The 23,931-nt window shown below is 41.5% G+C and overlaps 1 protein-coding gene across 1 annotated transcript in view; it reads left to right on the top strand.

Moving 5' to 3' along the window:
* Positions 1 to 10,036: 10,036 nt before the first annotated feature.
* myct1a (myc target 1a) overlaps positions 10,037 to 23,931 on the top strand; it is a 32,780-nt gene continuing 18,885 nt past the window's right edge. Inside the window, exon 1 of the mRNA XM_059648757.1 lies at positions 10,037 to 10,255. Within this exon, the coding sequence (XP_059504740.1) occupies positions 10,195 to 10,255 (61 nt within the window). The 5' untranslated portion in view covers positions 10,037 to 10,194. The remainder of the gene's footprint in view (positions 10,256 to 23,931) is intronic.

Raw genomic sequence — 23,931 nt, forward strand, 5'->3', positions numbered from 1 at the left:
AAGATGATGCAGTTGAAACAGACGATATTAGATGTTAGGGCAAGGATTCTAAGTCATAACTTGAGGACATGTTTAAGTTTGTGAAGAGCGCTATCAAAATTTGGAGAAAAGTATATGGAGACACATCATATGTGAAAATGACTAGTAAAAATTAATTGGACAAAGGAGGACTGGACATTCCTTATGCAGGGTAAGTTGTCAGGCAAAGCACAGGTAATTTATGCATCTGTTATGCACAGAAGGTTTCTCTGCGCTATAAGGACAGCAAGGAAAATTATATTGACTGCATATGAGTTAGTGCCTCACGCATTTGGGCATTCCAGAATTTAAAGAAGCAACTTTAACAATCCTATTTTGAACTGGAGAGGGTTAAACAAATAATTTTGTCAGGTGAATAAGAACATTGAAACTAAAACCATCTATGAAGCTTGTCGAGAAGTTATTCTCCTGAAGGGATTTCAACGTTCATTACCGACCATAATAAGAACCTATGTTGAGAACTAAAGGGTTGTAAATGTGTATGAGCTTGGTGAATATTTAGATCTCCATCAGGCAATGGATAAGGTGCCACATGAAAAGTTATTGTGGTAAATAAAAGCCCATGGGATAGCGTGTAGGATATTGGCATGGATAGAAGAATGTCTGGAGAACAGGATGAAGAGAGTAGGTATAAATGGTTGGTAAGATGTAACAAGTGGCGTGCTATAGAAATCGGTGCTGGGACATCAACTGTTTACAATCTATATAAATAACATTAAAGAAGGTATTGAAAGTATGGTAGGAAAGTGTGTTGCAAGGAGAGCATTAGAAATATATCCTTTCTATATATTTAAATATTTTATATCTATGTTAAGTGAATGACCAAGATGTGGCAATTAGTGTGGGAAGACATGAAATCGCCCATTTTGGCATGAAAATGTTTTAATAAGTGCTATCTAAATAGCGAAAGATTACAGAGTTCTGATGTGCAGAGGGCCAGGGTGTCCTCTTGCATAAATCACAAGAGGTTAGTATGTGGTTACAGGAAGTAGTTAGAAAACTAACACAATGTTACCAATTATCACGAGGGAAATTGAATACTAGATAAGGAAGGCTGTACTTTAGTTATACAGGGCAGTAGTGAGACCACATTTGGAGCACTTTGTAAGGCATTGGTCATCTTATTAAAGAAGTATATAAACGCATTGGAGGTAGTTCAAAGAATGCTTACTCAACTAACACCTGCAGTTATAGAGTCATCGAGTATACTGCTCATGAACAGAGTCTTCGGTCCAACCGTACCATGTCACCCATAATCCCAAACTAAACTAGTACCACCTGGAATGGGGCTGGGTCATTTTACAAGGAAAGGCAGGGCTTGTATTCACTAGGGTTTAGAAGAGTAAGAGATTACAAGATTGAAACATATCGGATCCCAAGCGATCTTGACAGAGAAGATGTGGCGAGGATGTTTCCTCTTGTGGCAGTATCTAGCACCAGAGGTCACTGTTTAAAAATCAAGTGCTGCCCAATTAAAATAGAGATGAAGCAAGTATCATCTTCTGAAACTTTGGAACCCTATTCCTGAAAAGGTGGTGGAAGCAAAGTCTTTAAATATTTTTAAGGCAAAGGTGAATAGATTCTTGATAAACAACAGAGTGAAAGGTTATCAGATACATTCAGGAATGTGGATTTGAGGTTACAATCTCTGAGGGGTAAGCTGATAGAAATCTGTGAAATAATGAGAAGCATGGTTAAAGCAGATAGTCAGACTCTCTTTCCCAGGCTGGAAATATCAAATACTGGGGATACAGTTCATAGGACTTCACCTGATGAAGGTGTCGTGCTCTGGAAGCATGTGATTTCAAATAAACCTTTTGGACTATAACCTGGTGTCATGTGACTTCTGACTTTGTCCACTCCAGTGCAACACTGGCAGCCCCATATCATGCCTCCTACAGGAGGACTTGGAGAGCCTGTCTCACTCACACACTCACTCACACACTCACTCACACACACACACACACACTCACTCACACACACACACACTCACTCACACACACACACACACTCACTCACACACACACACACACACAATTTCTTTTCCCACAGTCTAAGCAAGGGCAAGCTAGCAACACTATCAAATACACACCGAGTCTATATACACAAACTTCAGAATTAAAAATATATCTGTAGTTTGGAGTCACAAACTCCGAACGTTTTCTACATTTCTTGCAAATACTAATTCCACGAAAACACATATAATGATTTAGATTAGGATTATTTTCATTAGAAGGACGGAGATTGAGGGGGGACCTGATTGAAGTCTACAAAATCATGAGGGGTATAGACAGGGTGGATAGCAAGAAGCTTTTTCCCAGAGTGAGGGACTCAATCACTAGGGGTCATGAGTTCAAAGTGAGAGGAGGAAAGTTTAAGGGAGATATGCGTGGAACGTTCTTTACACAGAGGGTGGTGGGTGCCTGGAACGCGTTGCCAGCGGAGGTAGTAGACGCAGACACGTTAGCGTCTTTTAAGATACATTTGGACAGGTACATGGATGGGCAGGGAGCAAATGGACACAGACCATTAGAAAATAGATGACAAGTTAGACAGAGGATCTTGATCGGCACAGGCTTGGAGGGACGAAGGGCCTGTTCCTGTGCTGTAGGTTTCTTTGTTTCTTTGAAGGCAAAAGTGAGCAGGCACTAGCAGGATCTTCCCTCATCAAAACCAGCTTCATTTGTTAGCAGAATGCTTCAATATGTAAGCATTCACAGATTTGAGGAAGGGTTCTTGTAACAATCTTTGTTACAAGTGTAATTTTATTTCTCAGTGGTAGGGCATTAAGTAGCAGTGAAAGTTATTAAAGGACACAAGCTTGTGTTTGCAACAGCACTGCACAGCATCAAACTCACAGGGACTAATGAGTACAATGCAGATTTTAATTTAAAGGGTGCCAGTGTACTGTTGTTTGAAAATGAATCAACCTTACAATAAATTATTAAAGTCGAATTGTACATTTTGACCACTTTCTCCTAGAGAGGTTCAGCCAGAACCTCAGAGATAGTAGTATCAGAGTGGAGGTGTGGATTAATCTACCAACGATGGGTAGATGGAATGAATATAGAGATCAGCCATCATCAAATAGAATAATGGAACAGGCTTGAGGGGCTGAATGGCCTGATGCTATTGCAACGATCTGAATTTGAACCATAACATATGGTGAGTAGAGTTTGGGTGGAACTAGTAACTTTGAAGAATTTCCAAAACTCTCTACCACTGAGCCTTTCCTCCCCTCTGTTGTAGCTCCATTGATGGATATTGATCACTGGGATTAATCAATAACTACCAAGGAACTTACAGGATGATAGAGCATGAATTGAATGGACTTTTGCCTTTTTGAATCTCATAATTCCTATGTTAAAAGGGGAATCACCAAATGGTAAATGAATAAAAATTAACAACACCCTTTAGAAAATACTTCATTCATTATAACTTCAAGCTTTTCAGACTCTAGCTTAGGCGGAGTAGATAAACTGAGGTGTTGTTTAGGCAAGTAAAGGAAGGTTCAGGAAAAGTGTAGTCATAAGGTATTATAAGAGCCCTGGAGGTAAACTCAAAGTTTGTAGACACCGGAAGGGAGGGGTAAAAATGTAAGTCATTCACCAAGAGAACACAAGCAGATGTATCAGGTTTAAGAGTCAAACATTCTCTGGCATTTAATATGTTTATGTAAAATACTGCTGCTGGGCAGTTAAAGTGAATATTGAACTTAATTGAGAACAGTTAACAATAGTTAAACTAAGGATGAAAAAGACACTTTAGCATGTTAACAACACACTGTGACCAGCAACAAAAGGTCTGCCAGTATTGGAATCAGTAACCTGGCACACAAGGAACCCTTAGTTCTTACAGCTGGTGCAAATTGTTCCTCGGGTGCAGTGAGGACATGCAAAGCAGCATTTACTGCCCCTTCCCAGTCAGCCTGAGGGCATTCAGAGTTACCATGTGGGGGAAGTCAAGACTGGAGTCATATGTCAGTCCAAACTAGCAAAAACACATGACAGATTGAAGAAAATTGGTTGAGCTATTCCTAAAGTTTCACATTCTCTCACAGTGGTATTTAAACTCAGCCTTTCTGGTCTGCTCGCACCTGCTGTAATGTAGAAATTGCAGCAACTGATTGCACACAGAAATGTCACAAAATTAGGAATGAAGGATCTTAGGGGAAGAGGCGGGAAAGTAGTGTTGAAGGTAATCAGATCAGCCATAATCTTACTGAATGGCAGAACAGACATGATGAGCTGAATGGTTTAATGTAATGAAGGCCTACAGAACAGAATAAAGGCCCCTCAGCCCATCAATTCTGTGCCAGTCATAAACAAGCACCTCACTATTAAAGAGTTTTGATAAGCAGAGGGTCAGGGTGTCCTCTTGCATGAATCACAAGAGGTTAGTATGCAGTTACATGAAGTAGTTAGAAAACTAATACCAATTATCATGAGGGAAATTGAATACTAGATAAGGGAGGCTGTGCTTCATAAATGCATTGAGCCAGTGTATTGAATGGTCACCTTCCATGCCTTTGGCACTCCATGACTGTTTTAACTCTATGACAACAGGAATTTGTAACGTAGATTAATGCAGGAGCTGTTTTGCACACAGAAAGATTCCACAAGCAGCAGTGAATAGGTAACTAATGCATCACAGTAGCTTTCAGTTTGGGGTGTAATTTTGGGCAGGAGAGCTGCTACACACTTTAACAAATGTCTGTACAAGATTTTTAATACCCATTGGAACATGGGATTTGATGTCACAAGGCTGGGCTCACAATCTGTATCTACGGCTATTTGTTTGGAATCAATGATAATACTTCCAGATTTGCTGATGAAACAAAACTGTGGGGAAATGTACATTTTGAGGAGGATGCAAGGAGAGCTCAAGGAAACTCCAACAGGCCATGTGAATGGTCGATAACATGACAATTAAAATTTTTCATCTTAAATATATTTAATGATCTAACCTTGAAAGTTTTCTGTGGTAAAGAATTCTACAGAGTCATTACTGATTGAAAATTTTGTTCTGAAATGATGCCCTCTGGTCCTTCACTCTGCCACAAGGGGAAACAAATTTCCCGCATGTACCCTGTTAAACTCCCTACAAATCTTGTATGTTTCAATCATGCCGCCTCCCATTCATCTCTATTCCAATGAATATAGGGCCAATCTACTCAACTAATTGGTGAGAGGTTGCAAAATGTTGGTAATCAAGGAGCTGGATATCCATGTCCACGAGTCATCAAAAGAAAAGATGCACGTGCAAAAATCAGGAAGTTCACCTTCATTGTTTTGGGAAGGGGCGGTGGGTGCTTTCAATACAGGTGTAAAGATGTCTTGCTGCAACAGTATAGAGCATCTTGATGAGAGTGCACCCAGGGTACTGTGTACAATTGTGGTCCCTTTATGTATGGAAGGATATATTTGGAAAAGGGATTTTAAACAGGTTCATCAGATTACTCCAGGTGATGGTGAGATTTCTTTGAAAAGTGATTGAGGAGGCTGGATCTGTATTCTCTAGATATTCTAAGAACTAGAGGTAATTTCATTGAAACTTACAAAATGCACAAAAAGCATGGCAGGGTATATGTGGATTGGATATTTCCCCTGGATGGTCAACCTAGAACCAGTGACGTAGTGTCAGAATAAGACATAGGCCATTTTACAACAGGGATCAGGATGAATTCTTCACCCGGAGGGTGGTAAGTCTTCTGAATTGTCAGCCTCAGAGGGCTGAGAAGTTCAATCTTTCAGGGGATTTAAGGCAGAAGCTTTTAGCATCAAGGAAAACAGGGATAGAACAGGAAAGGATTATTGAGGTGAATGATCAGCCATCAGCCAAGGGAAAAAAGACAGCACAGAAAGAGACCATTCTACACATTGCATCTGTGCAGGGAGAGAAAGCCAATCTGGCTGTCCATTCTAATCCCACATTTAGACCCCTTCCCTAGCCTTGTAGCTCAGAGTGCTTCAGATACCTTTTAAACAGGTAATGAATTCCAAATACCCACCTCCCACAGGAGGAAAATATTTTTCCTCATATTCTCTCTAATCCATCTACCAATAACCTGAAAGCTAACTGAATGATGGAACAAGCATGATAGGAACAGGCTTAGATCAGTCAATTTATGTCTCTACTGTCTCATTGAAAGATGATCTCGGACAACAGAGTTATCAATGCAAGGAGATAGTCTGGGATTGTTTTTCTTAGAGCAGAGAAGGATGAGGCAGGGGTTTTGACTGAGGCATACAAGATTATGAGGGCATCGATAAGGGAGATAGCAACCACTTGGTAGGCTGTCTGTTGCTCAAGTATGCCCATAATTCTGTGGATCTTCTCATAAGTGCAGAGTGCCGTACGAGATCAGCAGAGGTAACCGCAGAACTGGTCATCCATGTTATTGTTGTTGATTCTGTGTCACTTCTACCCTTCTTCTGGGCATGTGGGAACTTTGCAACTTTGGTGGAAATGGTTATCAAAGAAGCTGAATCACGTTTTAGTTCTCACTTCCACAGGGGCAGGTCTGTTTAATATTGTCCCTAGTGAGATGGCCTGCAACAGAGAATTTTGTCATGTTCTCTTTCAGGAGGTCAGCTTATTGCTTATACTGATTACCTTGATGAAGTTTGCCTTGAGACAGTGTTTTTTTTTGTTTCATCTTTCATGGAATGTGGGTGCCACTGGCAAGTTCAGCATTCATTGCCCTTTCCTAAATGCCCTTGAACTGAGCGCTTAGCCAGGCCATTTCATAAGGTAGTTAAAAATCAACCACATTGCTGGGGGTCTGGAGTCATACAGCACAGAAGAGGCCATTCAGCCCTTCAAATCTACACTTACCTAACTGCCCTAATCCCACTTTCAAGCAGCTTTGAATGTTATAAAATTTCAAATTCTCATCTGCAGCCTGGAGATACATCTAACTAGGTTACTTCTGACCAAGACAATTAAGAATGGGCAATAAATGTTAAGCCAATAATGCCAACATCCCTTGAAGTAATATACAAAATGGTAAATGATGCCATCTTTCTTTCCTACAGGCCATTAGTGAACCAGATTGCGGGGGAGGGGATGAGGGGAGTGGAGTTAATGACAATTGATGAGTTTCTTCATTCAATTCCAGCATTTATTAAACAAACTTAAATTCCGCCAGCTGCCTTGGTGCGTAATGAACCAGTCTCCCCAGAAGATTAGCCTGAACCTCTACAGTCACCAGACTGGCAAATTTACCATTAAGCCATCATCTCTCTATTAGTCAGACACTTAACTTGCAGAGTCAATATACTGTTGACATACAATGCAGTAGTCTGCAATATCCTGAATGAATTGCCAGACTAGGTTACGTGTCACGAGTCAGGGTTTAAGGAGGCAAGCATGATTAATAATTTGTAATTCTTCTGAAGGTTTACAGAAGAATTATAAATGTTCAATTTTTTTTAAAGAAAAGAGGACTAAAATGTAAAAAGTGATTCCTTTTTCAGTTCCTCAAGTTTGACCCAAGTGTAATGATTATAACAAGGCTAGCCAGCTATAACATAGAATGAGAGATCCCAGAATGGAGCTGTTAATTTGGTCCAATCAGGGAACGAGACAGGAGGAACATCAGATGTTCTCATAGTCTGAGAACTGGCTCTGAGGGAGCTGGACCGGTGTCAAGGACTTTCCATGTGTAAATAAAGGGTGACTCGGTGATGGGTTACCGGCCTCTATGCAGTTATTTCAGCAATATTTATTTTAATCATTTTTTTGTACCCCAACCTCACAAACATGCAACAAAAACCGAAGTTTCTGGAAAAACCAAGCAGGTCTGGCAGAGTCAAAAATCAGAGTTAACGTTTTGGGTCTGATGACCCTTCCTCAGAACTCACCTACATGCATTGGCTCCTCTGGTATCCATATGCAACTAAAATTTACCAACCACAATCTTGAGTATTCTAGTGAGCACCCAATGATTCCTGGTTCCGTTTCTCACCTTAATTTTGAGATTTAGCTTCAACTTTAAGATTTTAATTTTTGTTTTAAGATTGTGCCTTGCATTCCAGATGATCACATCAGAGGAAAGTGATTCTCTGTATCTAACCTGACTGGGGATGTCTTACTGCTGTTATACGTGTACTTGGTGAGACCACATCTTGCAGCATCACAGGATTGTTCTGGCACAGAAGGAGGAGATCATGCAGTCCATTGTCCCTGCTCCAGTTCTTTTAACCAGTACCAATCTCCCACCTTTTCTCCATGTACCTGCATGCCTTTTCCACCCAAATAACCATCCAATACCCCTCTTGAATACCTCAGTTGAACCTGCTTCTACCACATTTCTAGGTTATGCATTCCAGATGGCAATGGCTTGCTGTGTGAAAAAGATTTTTCCTCACTTCACCTTTGCATCCTTTGCACTACACTCTAAATCAATGCCCTTTCAATCTTTTAACTTCTATGAGCAGGAACAGCTTCTCCCTATCTACTCCATCCAGCCGCTCATGTTGTTGAAAACCCCTATCAGATCTCCTGTCCTCGTGTTCTTCTGTCTGAGAGAATAATCCCAACATCTTCAATCCAGCCTCAGAAGTTTTTATTTTATTTGTCGAGCCATTCTTATATATTGCTTCTGCACGCAGAACAATGAATTCATGCCTTCCTGATAGAACCATCCAAAGCAACACAGCTGTGGTCCAACAAATGTCTTGTACAAGTTCAATATCACCTCCTTGCTCTTGTACTCTATGACCCTATTAATAAGCCAAGAACGTACAGGAATTTCTTCTCTCTGATGGTTGAGAGTCAATGGAAGTCCATGCCACAGTGATGAGGCAGAGTCCTTGCATCTATGTAGAGCTGAGTTTGATTCTTGATCATCTGGGGAACCATGGGTTACAAGGATAAAAAAGGAAAGTATGCCTGAGGGTTGTTGTATCAGCTATGATCCTATTGAACAGGCTCAACCGGCTGAATGGCCTACTCCTGTGTATATTTCTGACAGTCTAATGGTCTTATCATATGTTTTGTTAACCTATCTTGTCATCTTCAATGACCTGTGCACCTACACACCCAGGTTACTCTGTCCCCATACTCCTTTAGAATTGTAACCTTTATTTTAGATTATTTCAATGCTCTTCTAAACAAAGCATGTCATCTCACACTTCTCTTCATTCAAAGTCATCTGCCACCTCTCTGCCCAGTACACCAACTTTTCAATGTCCTTTTCAAGTTCCACACTGTCCAGCTCACAATTTATAATACTTCTAAGTTTAGTGTCATGGGAAAGCTTTAAAATTGTCTCCTGCACACCAAATTCCATATTATGAATGTATAGACCAGGAAAAGCAAGATCCTAGTGCACAACCCTGATGAACTCCACTACAAATTTCCTCCAACCCGAAAAATATCCATTCACAGATTCATATAAGAAGCAGACCTTTCAACCCATTCTAACCACGCCAGCCCTTTGAAAGAGATGATACCATTAGTCTCATTCTCCAGTTCATTCCCACTGACTCTGCAACCTTGGTAAAATTCTGCAGAACCTAAAAATCCAACCACAGGATTGGAAGATTTCCAGGGTTCCAAAGCAGAAATTTTTACTGAATTATTTAAATACGGTATCAACTTTTTCATGCTTTCAGTTCCTGCTATTCTTATTTTGAAAATGCTGCTCCTGTCCCCAAGGCTGTTCCCTGATATAGGTAGAGGTCATTTTCCAGTACCTCACTCAAGCAGTTATTTGGTATTAATAGATTCATTCAAAAGCAGAATAATCATGGACATTTATGGTACCCACCCAGAGCAAACAAGTGCCCTAACGTTTACTATTTTCAATATGTGCCGAGAAAGATATTTGACTGCTATATCTTCCACATTCCAGCCCCTTCCCTTGTGCCTATAAGTTCAACAATTTCTATTAGAGGAAATGATACCAAGGAAATGGCCACATTCTCTCAACACAGTGTTTAACACTGATAAGGTGGGCAGTTACTAATTTCAGTACAAAAGCAGGAAGACCCACTGCAGCAAAGTTTCCATTCCAGCAAACAGTCCAATTTTGTTTTTGAGCAGAAAAGTAAAACTTCTTTCTCATCACTGAGGGGTGACTTCTTTCATTTTGCCTGGAGAGCTAAGAGCTCGGAGTGTCTGGACTTCACTGGCTCTGCTGAACCGATCATGGATGTCAATAGGACTGCAAATTATTCAATGACTGACTTGTTACCTGACAGTTTCTTTGGTAAGTTGCACATTAATTATCTAATGGTATTGAAACTGAGCATTGCCCTGTTGCAAAGTGTCAATTTAAGAATATCAGCAGGCTTGAGAAGCTCTGCAGTTCACTCTCGATTTTTCCTTCCTAACTCTTTTCCCCACCTCACACTGTGTGAGAGTTTCTCCTCCTTCATTTGGTTGATGACTTTCATATGTGCATCTGGATTTCTTTATTCCCTTAATTTCCCTGTTCTCCCTCAATTTCTCACATATGTTCTCTTTTAGTCTACAACTTTGTCTCTTCCTTTTAAATTGTACTCCATAGTACTCTCTTGGTTACTGTCTCTCTCTCTCTCTCTCTCTCTCTCTCACTCTCTCTCTTTCCCTTTCTCTCAGTTCAATACTCTATGCTTGCTCTGTTCTAATTCAATTCAATTTCACACTTTTCAGCTATTGGTCACACTGCTCCTTTCCATTCATTCCACTGTCTCCCACACTCTTTATCTCGCACATTCTATGTTTTTTTTTCTCTTTGTTCTTCTCCGGCCATTGTTTTTCTTTGTGCCTGTTTCTCACTTATGTTGCATTATGAAAAGTTGAAGAGACGATTAAACACTTTGAGTGGACTCTGACCATCGAGCAGTTAGACAGAAGACCGTAAGAAATTGGAGCAGAAAGTGCAGCCCCTCGACTCTGCTCTGACATTCAGTGGGATCATGGCTAATCCAACATTCTTCATGTCCGCTTTTCTGTTCTTTCCCTTGATTCCTTGATTTCCATATTGATCAAGAATTTATCTATCTCAGCTTTTAATAAACACAGTACCTTGCCTCCACAACTCTCAGTGCCAATAGCTTCACAATAGTCTGAGAGAAGAAAATCTTCCTTATCTCAGTTTAACCCCCTTATATTCTGAGACTATGCTCTTTTCTCCTAGACTCTCCCCTGAGGGGAAACTTCCACACAGTACTCATCCTGTCAAGTCACTTAAGAATCTTAAATGTTTCAATGAGATCACTTTTGCTCATAAGACAATCCTCCAAACTGGGAGTCATCCCATTGAGCATTTTCTGAACTGCCTCCAATGAAATAATACTTCATTAAACAAGGGGGACCAAAACTGCTTACAGTACACCAGATGTGGTCTCACCAGCAGCTTGTACAGTTGAAGTCAGGCTTCCCTACTCTTTTACTTCAACCCCTTTGAAATAAGGGCAAATGTTCCATGAGCCTTCCTGATTACCTGCTGCACATATGTGCTAGCTTTCTGTGTTTCATGCACAAGTGTCTCCCAGGTCAGAAATTTGTTTTTCCTCTCTCAGGTAATCTGTGTTTTAAAATTTTTTTGCATATCCATGTTCTTTTCCCTCAGTCTCTATGCCTTGGAATCTATCACTCATGACTTTGGCTTTCCTTCCCATTTCTGTTACTCTCTCTGAATTGAAATTCTTGCTCTTCTGAGCAATAAATGATTTTAAAAAACTTATCGTGCACTTCTTATGTCATGCAGCAAGAAAACATTCCTGGAAAGGGAAAACTTTATCCTATAGCTTTTGCATCTAAACTGGATTTGGAACCAGAACACAACAGGCTGCTAAATCCCACTTTCATTTAAACTCCACTTTTAGATTCAGATAGCAAATGTTTGACTGTTCTTTTCAATTTTGCTGAAAAGCCCATTCTACAGCTTCATTCTTTTCATTTGAAACAAAGGTCCTGCCCAAGTTGGGTCTTGAGAACGTCACTGCAAAGCCACAAACCCCTGAGCTGATTTAACATTATGATTAGGCTCAGATTGGGACTTCTGCCCACCCTAGAGGAAGTCCCACCTCTAGGAAAGTTGCTGGTCAATCAGATAGCTAGCAGACCTTCAGTTTTCCAGCAGAGCCATTATGTACCCTTGGATAGGAAGCAGCTGTTCCCCTGAGTTGAAGGGTCAAAACAAGGGGCCATTACTTCATACATTTAAGGACAGGACACTGAGAGGAATTTGAGGAAAGGTTTTGTTCACCCAGAGGGTGATGGACACACAGACAGGGAGGACTATTGAGGTGAGAAATATCACAAACTTAAAAAAAACTTAAATGAGCACTTGAAATGTCATAACATTCAAGGCTATGGATGAAGTGTTAGCAAATGGGATTCATGTAGATGGGTCAGCATGGACTCAATGGGCTGAAGGGCCTCTTCTGTGCTGTTTTGACTCAATGCAGCTTCGTCGCTGGAGTTATACACCTTGGTCTAAGTGGAAGAGGTTTCATTAGAGTGAGACAGACAGGTCTCAGTGGGACGGTTAGAGTTTGCTGCAGTTGGGAGGGCAGTGTCGAGTGCATACCACTGAGCAAGTGGGACAACCAAGTCCTGAGGGCACATCCATTTGGCACAAGAACATGAAGGGTAGGGACCAATTGCCAAACCACAACCAAATCATTCGAGTTCATCTTATTGCTTTGTGCAGTGACTACTGGTGAAATAATACTAAAGCTGGAGGTTGCCCTTGATAACTTAGGGCTCAAGACCTCAACTGCCTCCCCCTCTCTGCCTATTTATTTCAGAACCCCCTTCCCCTTCTCCATTTCTGAAGAAGGGTCTAGTCCCGAAACATCAACTTTCCTGTTCCTAAGATGCTGCTTGGCCTGCTGTGTTCATCCAGCTCCATACCTTGTCATCTGAAAAACAATTATCTGATTAGATAAAGTCAGTATTCACCTGGATGTTGGGGAAACTAAACAGGTCTGGCAACATGTGTGGTGAGAAAGTAGAGTTAATGTCTCTGAAGAAGGACCACTGCACTTGAAACAATTTTTCTCTAACAATGTTTCTCTAACACAGACCTGTTGGTTTTCTCCAGCAAATTTCTTTTTGTTTGATTCCAATCTCTAACATCTGGAACTGTCTGTTTTATTCACCAGGATGTTGACTGGGTTGGAGAATCTTAGCTCTAAAGAGAAGTTGGATTATTTCTTTTGTACAAAGAAGCTAAGGAGCCTGATAGAGGTGTATAAGGTTATGAGAGACACAGACAGAGTGGGTAGGAAGCAGCTGTTCCCCTTAGCCGAAGGGTTAATAACAAGGGGGCAATATAAATTCAAGAATAGAAGGTTTGAAGGTAAATTTGAGTGAAGTTTTTTTCACCTAGAGATGGTGTTGAGGGTCTGGAATGCACTGCCTGGGGACAGGAGGAGGTGAAGGGGTAGTAGAGGCAGGAAACCTAACCATTAAAAAGCACATGGATGAATTTTTTAAATGCCATAACAGTCAAGGCCATGGGGCCATGGAAAGTGGAATTAGTGTAGATAAGTCAGACCATAAGTCCATAATACCAAAAGGCATAGGAGCAGAATTAGGCCATTCAGGCATTCGGCCCATTAAATCTGTTCTGCCATTCAATCATGGCTAATACATTTCTCAAATCCATTCTTTTGCTTTACCCCACTAACTCTGGACCTGCTTACCAATCAAAAACCTATCTACTTCTGTCTCATATATACTCAGTCTCCATAGCCTTCTTTGGCAATATGTTCTACAGAGTCACCACCTCTGGCTGAAGAAATTCCTCCCCAGGTCAGCTCTAAAGAGCCTTCCCTTCACTCTAACACTGTGCCTCAGGACCTAGTCTCTCCTATTGGTGGAAACAATGTCTTCACGTCTGGTCAATCCATGCCTCTTAGGAGGTTGCAAGTTTCAATAAAGTCTCCCTGCATCCTTCTAAACTCCAGAGTACAGACTCAGAATCCTGAACCACTCCTCAGATAACAAGCCCTTTATCTCCCCAATAATTCTTATAAATCTACTCTGTATCACCTCCAATACCAGCAAATCATTCATTCGATACAGGGCCCAAAACTGGTCACAATATTCAAAAATGATCTGACCAGAGCCTTTCGCAGCCTCAGCAGTACATCTCTGCTCTTGTATTCTAGCCTTCTTGAAATGAATGGCAACATTGTATTTGCCTTCTGAACCATCATCTGGACTTGCATGTTAACCTTAAGAGAAGCCTGATCTAGGATTCGCAAATCCTTTGTGTTCCAGTTTTCTGATGCCGTTCCCATTTACGAAATAGTCTATGCTGCTATTTCACATTTGCCCACATTGTATTCCATTTGCCATTTCTTTGCTCTCTCTCCTAGCTGTCCAAAATCTTCTGCAGCCTCATCACTTCCACTACATTATCTCTCCTTCCACCAATCTTTGTGTCATCTGGAAATGTAGCAACAATGTCCACAGTTCCTTCGTCCATATTGTTAATGTATAATGTGAATACTAGTGGTCCAAATATGGACCCCTGCAGAAATCCACTAGTCACTGAATGCCTTCCATAAAAAGACCCCTATATCCCTGCTCTCTACCTTCTGCCAATCAGCCAATCTTCTATCCATGCCAGTGCCTTGCCCCGAACACATTGGGCTCTTATCTTATTTAACAGCCTCCTGTGCAGCACCATGTCAAAGGCCTTTTAGAAATCCGAAAAGCTCTCCTTTGTTTAACTTGCTCGTTACCTCCTTAAAGAAGCCTAAGATTGTCAGGCGTGACCTCCCCTTGATGAAACCGTGCTGACTCAGCCCTATTTTTCAATGCACTTCCAACTACTATGCACTGTCATCCTTTGTAATGAGCTCTAAAATTTTACTAACAACTGAAGCCAGGCTAACCAGCCTGCAGTTTCCCGTCTTCTGTCTCCCTTCCTTCTGAAGCAGGAGTGTTGTATTTGCCATTTTCCAGTCCTCTGGGACCTCCCGGAGTCAAGTAATTCCTGAAAGATGCCTCTACAATCTCCTCAGCTAGCTATCTCCATCAGAACTGTGAGGTGTTGTTTATCTGGTCCATGTGGCTTATCTGCATTTATTTAAGTGGGGTGTCCATAATCAGGGGACGCAATCTCAGAATAAGAGTCAAGCCATTTCAGACTGAGATAAGAAGGAATTTCTTCACCCAGACAGAGTAGAATCTTCCAGATGTTGTATCCAGGAAACTTTGGACTCACCACTGTTGAGAATGTTCAAGACAGAAATTGGAAGATTTTGAAATACTAATTACATCATAAGATATAAGGATAGGAGGGGAAATGGTGTTCAGGTACATGATTCGCTATGATCAAGAATGGCAAAGCATGTTTGAAAGGCTAATTGGTGAACAAATCATATATTCCTTTTTTCTCAGTGGTACACTGTCAACAGCCCGGAACGAGCACTGCAATGTCGAAGGGACAGTTCTGATGGAGCGCTGCATTGTCATTGCTCAGTACTGAGCAACTGCAGACTGTCGGACTGTTGCACTGTCATTGATTTGGTATTGAAGGAATAGAGCAGTGTTTGAAAGTCAGTTTTGAGGGAGTTCTGCACTGTCAAAGCATCAATACTGAAGTAATTATTCTCCGTCAGCACTGAAAAGTGCAGAAAAGTCTGGAGGGTTGGTACTGAGGGAGCACCGCACTGTGGAAGGGCCAGACGCTGTGGGAGTGCCACACTGTCAGAGGGTCAATATCGTAAGAGTGCTGCAATGTCAGTGAGTTAGCGCTGAGGGAGTGCTGCACTATTGGAAAGTTAATACCTAGGTACTGCTGCAATATGGGATGGTCAGTGGGAATGCTGCATATTTCAAGGTAATGTCTTTCCAAATGAGGCAATAGAGCAAGTTGAATGTAAAGATATTGTGGATTGATTTGGAAGAGATTTGCAGGCCATCCCCTTACTAACCCTGCTGTACCAGTAAAACAGATGGTATAGTTCACCTGCACATCTGCCAATGTGGTATATTGTATCCACTGTACACGTTGTGGCTTCCTCTACATTGGGGAAACCAAGTGGAGTCTTGGGGACCGCTTTGCAGAACACCTCCGCTCGGTTCGCAACAAACAACTGCACCTCCCAGTCGCGAACCATTTCAACTCCCCCTCCCATTCCTCAGACGACATGCCCATCATGGGCCTCCTGCAGTGCCACAATGATGCCACCCGAAGGTTGCAGGAACAGCAACTCATATTCCGCTTGGGAACCCTGCAGCCCAATGGTATCAATGTGGACTTCACAAGCTTCAAAATCTCCCCTTCCCCCACTGCATCCCAAAACCAGCCCAGCCTGTCTCTGCATCCCTAACCTGTTCTTCCTCTCACCCATCCCTTCCTCCCACCTCAAGCCGCACCTCCATTTCCTACCTACCACCTCATCCCACCTCCTTGACCTGCCCATCTTCCCTGGACTGACCTATCCCCTCCCTACCTCCTCACCTATACTCTCGTCTCTACCTATCTTGTTTTCTCTCCATCTTCGGTACGCCTCCCCCTCTCTCCCTATTTATTCCAGTTCCCTCTCCCCATCCCCCTCTCTGATGAAGGGTCTCAGCCCGAAACGTCAGCTTTTGTGCTCCTGAGATGCTGCTTGGCCTGCTGTGTTCATCCAGCTCCACACTTTGTTATCTTGGATTCTCCAGCATCTGCAGTTCCCATTATCTCTGGTATAGCTCTTTATTTGGTGAAAGACTTGGCCCAATATTGATCCTGCAACTGATAAGTATCATTAAGACTAATAATCTGGTCACAACTGTGACATTGTTACTTGTGGGATTTTGCCATTCCACACAGTTTTGCGGTGCAGGAAACTTGGCAGTCAATGAAAACCTTGTACAAATATTGAAAACATGTGCTGTCCCGGATATCCTGCTGTTATAGGAATGAAAATCTTTGTTTTCCTTTCGCAATCAAGGTCAGTTCTGAAGCTGATTGTCAGAGCCCTGATGGGAGGAAAATTGGCTATCCCTACCCCACCTCCATCATCCCAGATACATCTCAGAGTTCACAATATGGAATGAACCCACTCTAAAATATGATTGCAACAAAATCATATGTGCAGTGAAATGTAGCAACATGGCAGGAAACTATGCATAGGGATCAAGGTTTGGTGGCGAGACGACGAGGCAGCATTATATCAACAGGAAACAGGGTGTATACAGCAATTTGTTCAGCGCCAGAGAGAAATGATTGTTCTATTCTTTACTGTCACAAGTGTTATAGTACAAGAGGGGTTGTAGGGTTGTGTGTTAGAAGTTGGCTCAGGGACCAGGGTTACTAGTCCTGGCTACATAGGTCTATTCACTGCAGGTTTCCGCACCAATTATTTGGCTGAGTTGAAAGCAGCCATTACTTTCAGTCTAAAGGCTATAGAATTACTTGCTGCTGATAAGTCTGATGCTTATAATTGAGGTCCACACTGTACTGGGGTATTTTAATGCTGCCAACGTGACATCTGAAATAGTAAGCCAAGCGAGGAGCTCTGTGTTCACGTGGATGTGAATTATCCCAGCATTTGAAAAGCAGCAGGAAATTTCCCTGTGGTGTTCTCATCAAGTGTACCTTCCTCATTCAATGTGTCAGAAACCAGATGACTTTGTGATTCATGTATAGCTGTGAGACTTGATGCCTACAAAATGGCTGCCACGTTTCTCTATAATGATAGCAATTCACTGTACTTGAAAGTTTCTAACCTGGATTAAACTCTTTCTTAAATAAAAACTCTTAACTCATTGTAAGTGAACTTAAGGACATAAAGCAGACTTCATAAACATTCATTGAATTATGCATGCCCAGAACAGGGAGCAATCTCCGCATGATTGGAGCAAGAAATCTGACGTACTCAATGTCATGTGACCAGATTTTTGTGAGGTCGTCTATCATCTGATTGATAGCTGACATCTCATATAACAATACCAGTCACAAGGTTCGAAGAAACGTATCAGAAATACAGTGTTTGTTTGTATAATGCCTACATGCAAGACCTGAAAACTAGCCCAAGAAACAATCTTCAAGCCTGAATGGGTAGGCCCAAGACCAGACAGATATTGGGTCTCAAACCTCAGTTACTTGCTGTGGTGTGGTGAAGTTGACTGGTCAACTCATTGGTGAAGATTTTAGGTCTTCAATCTTCTCCCGGTCTTTATTTTTTTCTCCACACCATACCCCACCATATCAGCTTACCCTTCTTTTTCTCATTTCTCTGCCTGTTGCACTCTCCACTTTCATTTGATTAGTCCCTGCTGAACATTGCTGGGACCTTGACAGAGATCTTAGTATCTTTACCAACAGGCGAGATCCCAGAAGACTGGAGAATAGCCATTGTTGTTCCTTTGTTTAAAAAGGACAATTGGGATAATCCAGGAAATTATAGGCTGGTGAGCCTTGTATTAATAGTAGGCAAATTATTGGAGAAGATTCTTAGGGATGAGATTTACTCATGTCTAGAAAAGCATGGACTCAGTAGAGATAATCAGCAATAGCTTTGTGCGAGGAGATCTTGTCTCATAAGTTTGATTGAGTATGTTGAAGAAATGACAAAGGTCATTGATGAGGGTGAGGTATTTGACAAGGTCCCTCACTGCAGCTGTTCCAGAAATTTAAGTCACATGGGACCCATGGTGAGTTGGTTAGTTGGATACAACACTGCCTTGGTTATCAAAGACAGGATAGCTGAAGAGGGCTGCTTTCTCTTTGGAGATCTGTGACCAGTGATGTTCCACAAGGGTCAGTGCTGCGACCTCTGTTGTTTGTAGTATTTATAAATGGTTTGGATGAAAATGTAGGTGGCCTGATAAGTAAGTCTGCAAATGGCATAAAAATTGGTGGAGTTTGGGATAGTGTGGACGGCTGTCCAAGAATATAGCAAGATATAGATCAGCTGGAAAGTTGGGCAAAAAAATCGCAGGTGGAGTTTAATTGTACAAGTGCAAGGTGATACATTTTGAGAGGTCAAATAGAGGTGGAAAACATACAGTAAATAATAGGATCTTTAGGACCATTGATATACAGAGGGATCTTGAGGTACAAGCCATAACTCCCTGAAAGTAAGTGGATAAGATGATAAAGAAGGCATGCAGCATGCTTGCCTACATTGATCAGGGCCTTGTGCCTGAATAGTGAATCGTCAGAGTCTTCATCCCATGCTTGAAATTTCAAACACTCAGGTGATAGATTTAAGGTGAGGGGGGAAAATCTAAAGGAGATGAGTGAGGCAAGTTTTTTTTTACTCAGAGGGTATGGGTGCCTAGAAAGCACTGCCAGGGGAGGCGATAGAAGCAGATAGGCTAGCAAAGTTTAAGAGGCATTTAGACTGACACACAAACAGACAGAGTATAGAGGGTTCCGGACTATGTGCAGGCAGATAGGATTCGTTTAGAAATAGCATCATGGTTGGCACAGACATGGCACGTAGATGGAGCAGTTCCTGTGCTCTACTGTTCTATGTTCTAAATTAACCTGGATTAAAGTTTTGGAATTCCTTCCTTAACTGCTCAGTGGGAGCACCTTCACTGTTGGATTGCAGCTGTTCAAGCTGATGTCTCACCACACCGTCTCAAAGGCAATTGGGAATAGGTAATAAATGCTTTCAAATTATGATGGCAAATAATAACTCACATTCATGAATTTTCCAGGAATGTAACTGCTGAACGTAGAGCCATACAGGATGGAAACAGACCTTTCAGTCCAACCAGTCCATGCCGACTCTAACCCCAAACTAAAGTAGTCTCACCTGTCTGCACTTGGTCCATATGCATAAAATCATTTCTTATTCATGTACTTATCTAAATGTTTTTTTAAACATTGTGATTATCACCTGCGCCCACCATATCCTCTTGAAAGTTCATTGTACACACAAACCACTCCCTGCGCAAAAAGATTGTCCCTCATGTCTTTTTTAAATCGTTCTCCTCTCACCTTAAAAATATACCCCCAGCCTTGAAATTCCACACAATAGGGAAAAGACATCCGCCATTCACTTTATCTACACCCGTCATCTATGACCTCCATAAGGCCACCTCTCAACCTCCTATGCTCTAGTGAAAGAAGCCCCAGTCGATGCAGCCTCTCCTTCCAACTCAAATGTTCTACACCCAGCAACATCCAGGTAAACCTCTTCTGAACACTCTCCAGCTTAATAATAGTCTTTCTATAACAGGGAGACGAGAAATAGACACAGTACTTCAGAAGAGGCTTCACTAATGTCCTGCACAACCTCAACATAATGTCCCAACTCCTGTACTCAAAGGCAATGAAGGCAAGCATACTAAGCAGCTTCTTAACTACTCGATACAAACTTCCAAAAATTATGTACCTGAACCCCTTGGTCTCTCTGATCTACAACACCACCCAGGGCCATACTTTTAATTTTATAAATCTTACCTTAGCTTATTTTACCAAAATATGTATCTGAACTGAACTCCATCTGCCATCCTTTGGCCCACAGTTGGTCAAGATCCCGTTGTACTCTTAGACACCTTTTTCACTGTCCACTGTACCACCAAACTTGGTGTCATCCACAGATTTACTAATCACGCTTTCTGTATTCTCATCTAAATCATTTATATACATGACAAGGAAAAGTGAACCCAGAACCGATCCCTGTGGAATACAATTGGTCACAGGCCTCCAGTCCAAAAAAAACAAACCTCCACCCTCATCTCTGTCTCCTACTGTTAAGCCAATTTTGTATCCAATTGGCAAGTTCACCCTGAATTCCGTGTGACCCAAGTTTATCTTATTATCATCTTGTTTTCTTCTTATTCAGGGCTTTTTTTCCAGCATGAGGCAACTGCGTCACATTAAATACATTCAACAGTGAAGCTCAGTAAATGTTGTCAGTGAATACACAGACATTTCTTTCAGTTCTTGCATTGAGCCTTCTTCTAAGGCAGTCCCTCGGGATCAAAGATGATTTTCTTCCACTCTTGTGCTGGGCCCTGAGGTTACTGAACTGGACACTGCTATATCCTTACACCCTGTTGCAGATGGGGAACAGGGTGTTTGCACAAGCGTATAGGACACTTGGATGTTTGCACATTTCTTTAAGCCAGACTTCCATCTGAGCCTCGTGAGGATGCTTGAGACAGCAGACATCCTTAGGAATGCTTCTTCACCAGCTTGGGCTAAAACTGATGTCACTATTCACATATGAAACAACACATAAAAATATGTCTTCCTTTGATCTTGGAAATGAAAAAGTTTACAATCTGAAAACAGCGAGAATTCTTTTTAATTCATTTACAGCACATAGGCATCACTGGCTAGGCTCGATTTACTATCCATCCCCAATCACCCAGAGGGCAGCTAAGGGTCTACCACATTGCAGTGGCCACACATGGTAAGGATGGCAGTTTCCATCCCTAAAGGGGCATAAGTGAACCAGTTGAGTTTTTACTAACAGTGGTTTTATGGTCGTCATTAGACTCTTAATTCCAAAAGAAAAATCCAAACAAACTGTGGATGCTGGACATCAGAAACTTAAGCAGAAATTGCTGGAAAAACTCAACAGGTCTGATGGTATCTTTGGAGAGAAAACAGCGTTAATGTTTTGGGTTCTTTCTGAAAAAGGGTTACTGGACCTGAAACATTAATTCTGCTTTCTCTCCAAAGACCTGCTGAGCCTTTCCAACAATTTCTGCTTTTGTTTCCACAGTTACATCTGAAATTCTTCGGTTTTTTTGGCTGTAAGTAAATATGCCTGTGTGCAAATGCACTGATTTCATCAAAGTTTTGTCTATGGGATTAATACTTAATGGAAGAAAACCCTCTTTGTAAATTAATATTTCCTAAAGCTATCTCAAAAGTAACTTATGAACCAGTTACCCGCATTCTAACAATCAGCTCACGATCAAAACCTTACCACATTTCTGAAAGATTATTTCTCAAACTATTTTTGAGCGTCTTAATTCTCAATGTCTCTGTAACAAACTAACACCATTACAAACGTCTTAATCCCATTCAAGTGGACAAATAGATGAAGCTCATGTGCAGCTTCAAGGAAAAGTAGAAATCAACACATAGTTAGGATGTGTTGGGAACTATTTCACTTGTTGCCTCCCCTTGAATGAATCAAAGCACCCAGTCAAGATCTATGGACATGAAATGATGTTTGATTCTCATCCTTGCCAATTGAGGCTTTTGTCATTTTTTTTCTTGGGAAGCGGCATTGTTGGCAATGGTACCATTTGTGTCTATTGTTAATTGTCCTTAAACTGAATTGTTTGCTAAAGTTGAGGCTGGGTCTGGAATCACATGGAGGCCAGGCGAGGTAAGGGAAGCAGATTAACCAGCATTAGTGAATCAAATACATTTTTTTCTAAATTCTAGATTATTGAATTTAACTTCTACAATACACTATTGTAAGATATAAACCCATGTCAGCGGGGCTTCAGCTTTGCCCTCTGTATTACAGTAACATTATTAGCATTAACATTAACATTAACATTATTTGGGCAGCACGGTGGCTCAGTGGTTAGCACTGCAGCCTCACAGCGCCAGGGACCTGGGTTCGATTCCAGCCTTGGGTAATTGTCTGTGCGGAGTTTGCACATTCTCCCTGTGTCTGTGTGGATTTTCTCCGGGTGCTCCGGTTTCCTCCCACAGTCCAAAGATGTGCAGGCTAGGTGGATTGGCCATGCTAAATTGCCCATAGTGTTCAGGGGTGTGTGGGTTATAGGGGGATGGGTCTGGGTGGGATGCTGTAAGGGGCAGTGTGGACTTGTTGGGCCGAAGAGCCTGTTTCCACACTGTAGGGAATCTAACCTAATCTAATTACAACCATCTTCACTTGTAATGTCAAATCCCTTCTCAGGCTTAAATACAATTTCACAAAATTGACCTGTTACTTCTATAAGAACATACAATGTAGAAGCACAAATAGACTACGTGGTCCATCGAGTCTGCTCCACCTCTCAGTGAGATCATGGCTGATCTGATAATGCTCAACTCCACTTTCCCAGCTTCGCCCCATTAATCGATCTGACAATTTTTTTTTCACCCATTCACTTATCTTTATCCCACTGCAGACTCTTTGTTTTATTCTCATTGACACAAAATTAGGTAAGCATCCATAAACTTGGTAATCATACGTTCACGTTCCTCAACTTAGTTATTACCATATATTGTAAATAAATGCGGTCCCAGCACTGATCCCTGAGGCACACAACTAGATACAGGTTATCATCCTGAAAAAGCTCCCTCTTAGGCCAAATCTGTCTTCCATTATAGACAAACAGGAGTCTGGAAGAACACACAAGCCAGGCAACATTTGGAGGAAAGGAGAAATCAATGTCTTGGGTATGACCCTACTTCAGGACTGGATGTAGGGGTAGGGGGAGCTGTAGATAAAAGTAAGTGATCTTCCCTTAACAAATCTATATTTACATCCCTGATTAGCCCATGCCACTCCAAGTGCAGATAAATTCTGTCCCTCAATATTTTCTTCAAGATCTGTTAACTGTCAATTACAGTTAGCTGAAAGAAATTTAGAGGAAGCAGGTAGACTCTGATTGGCTGGGATGTTGCCATGGGGGATGCAATAGGGTTTGGCAGACCCTTTTCTCTGTTGAAAAACCGAGATGTATGAACAAATTCCTATCACTTACATTGAACAGGGCCCTGGGCATAGCAAATGTGTCAATCTGCAAACAAATTGATAATCTTAAATTACCTTCCTAGTTTAGTCCCTTGCAAAGTTGGGATTATGAGAATCACATCTAGTCTTATGGTATTCTAAAGGTCCCCTGTTACATTCCCCACAACAACATTCTGTATATTGACTACCTGCCTGACCTGAGTTTAATTAGTTATCTAAGACTGGCAGTTAAAAGTTCCAACTACATCCACAAGCCAATCATGGTCCAATCATGAGCACCTTCTCCTCAAGCTGTATAAATTGGTGTCCTCTTTCC

The sequence above is a fragment of the Stegostoma tigrinum genome, chromosome 9 (assembly GCF_030684315.1).
Source record: "Stegostoma tigrinum isolate sSteTig4 chromosome 9, sSteTig4.hap1, whole genome shotgun sequence".
Taxonomy (NCBI): Eukaryota; Metazoa; Chordata; class Chondrichthyes; order Orectolobiformes; family Stegostomatidae; genus Stegostoma; species Stegostoma tigrinum.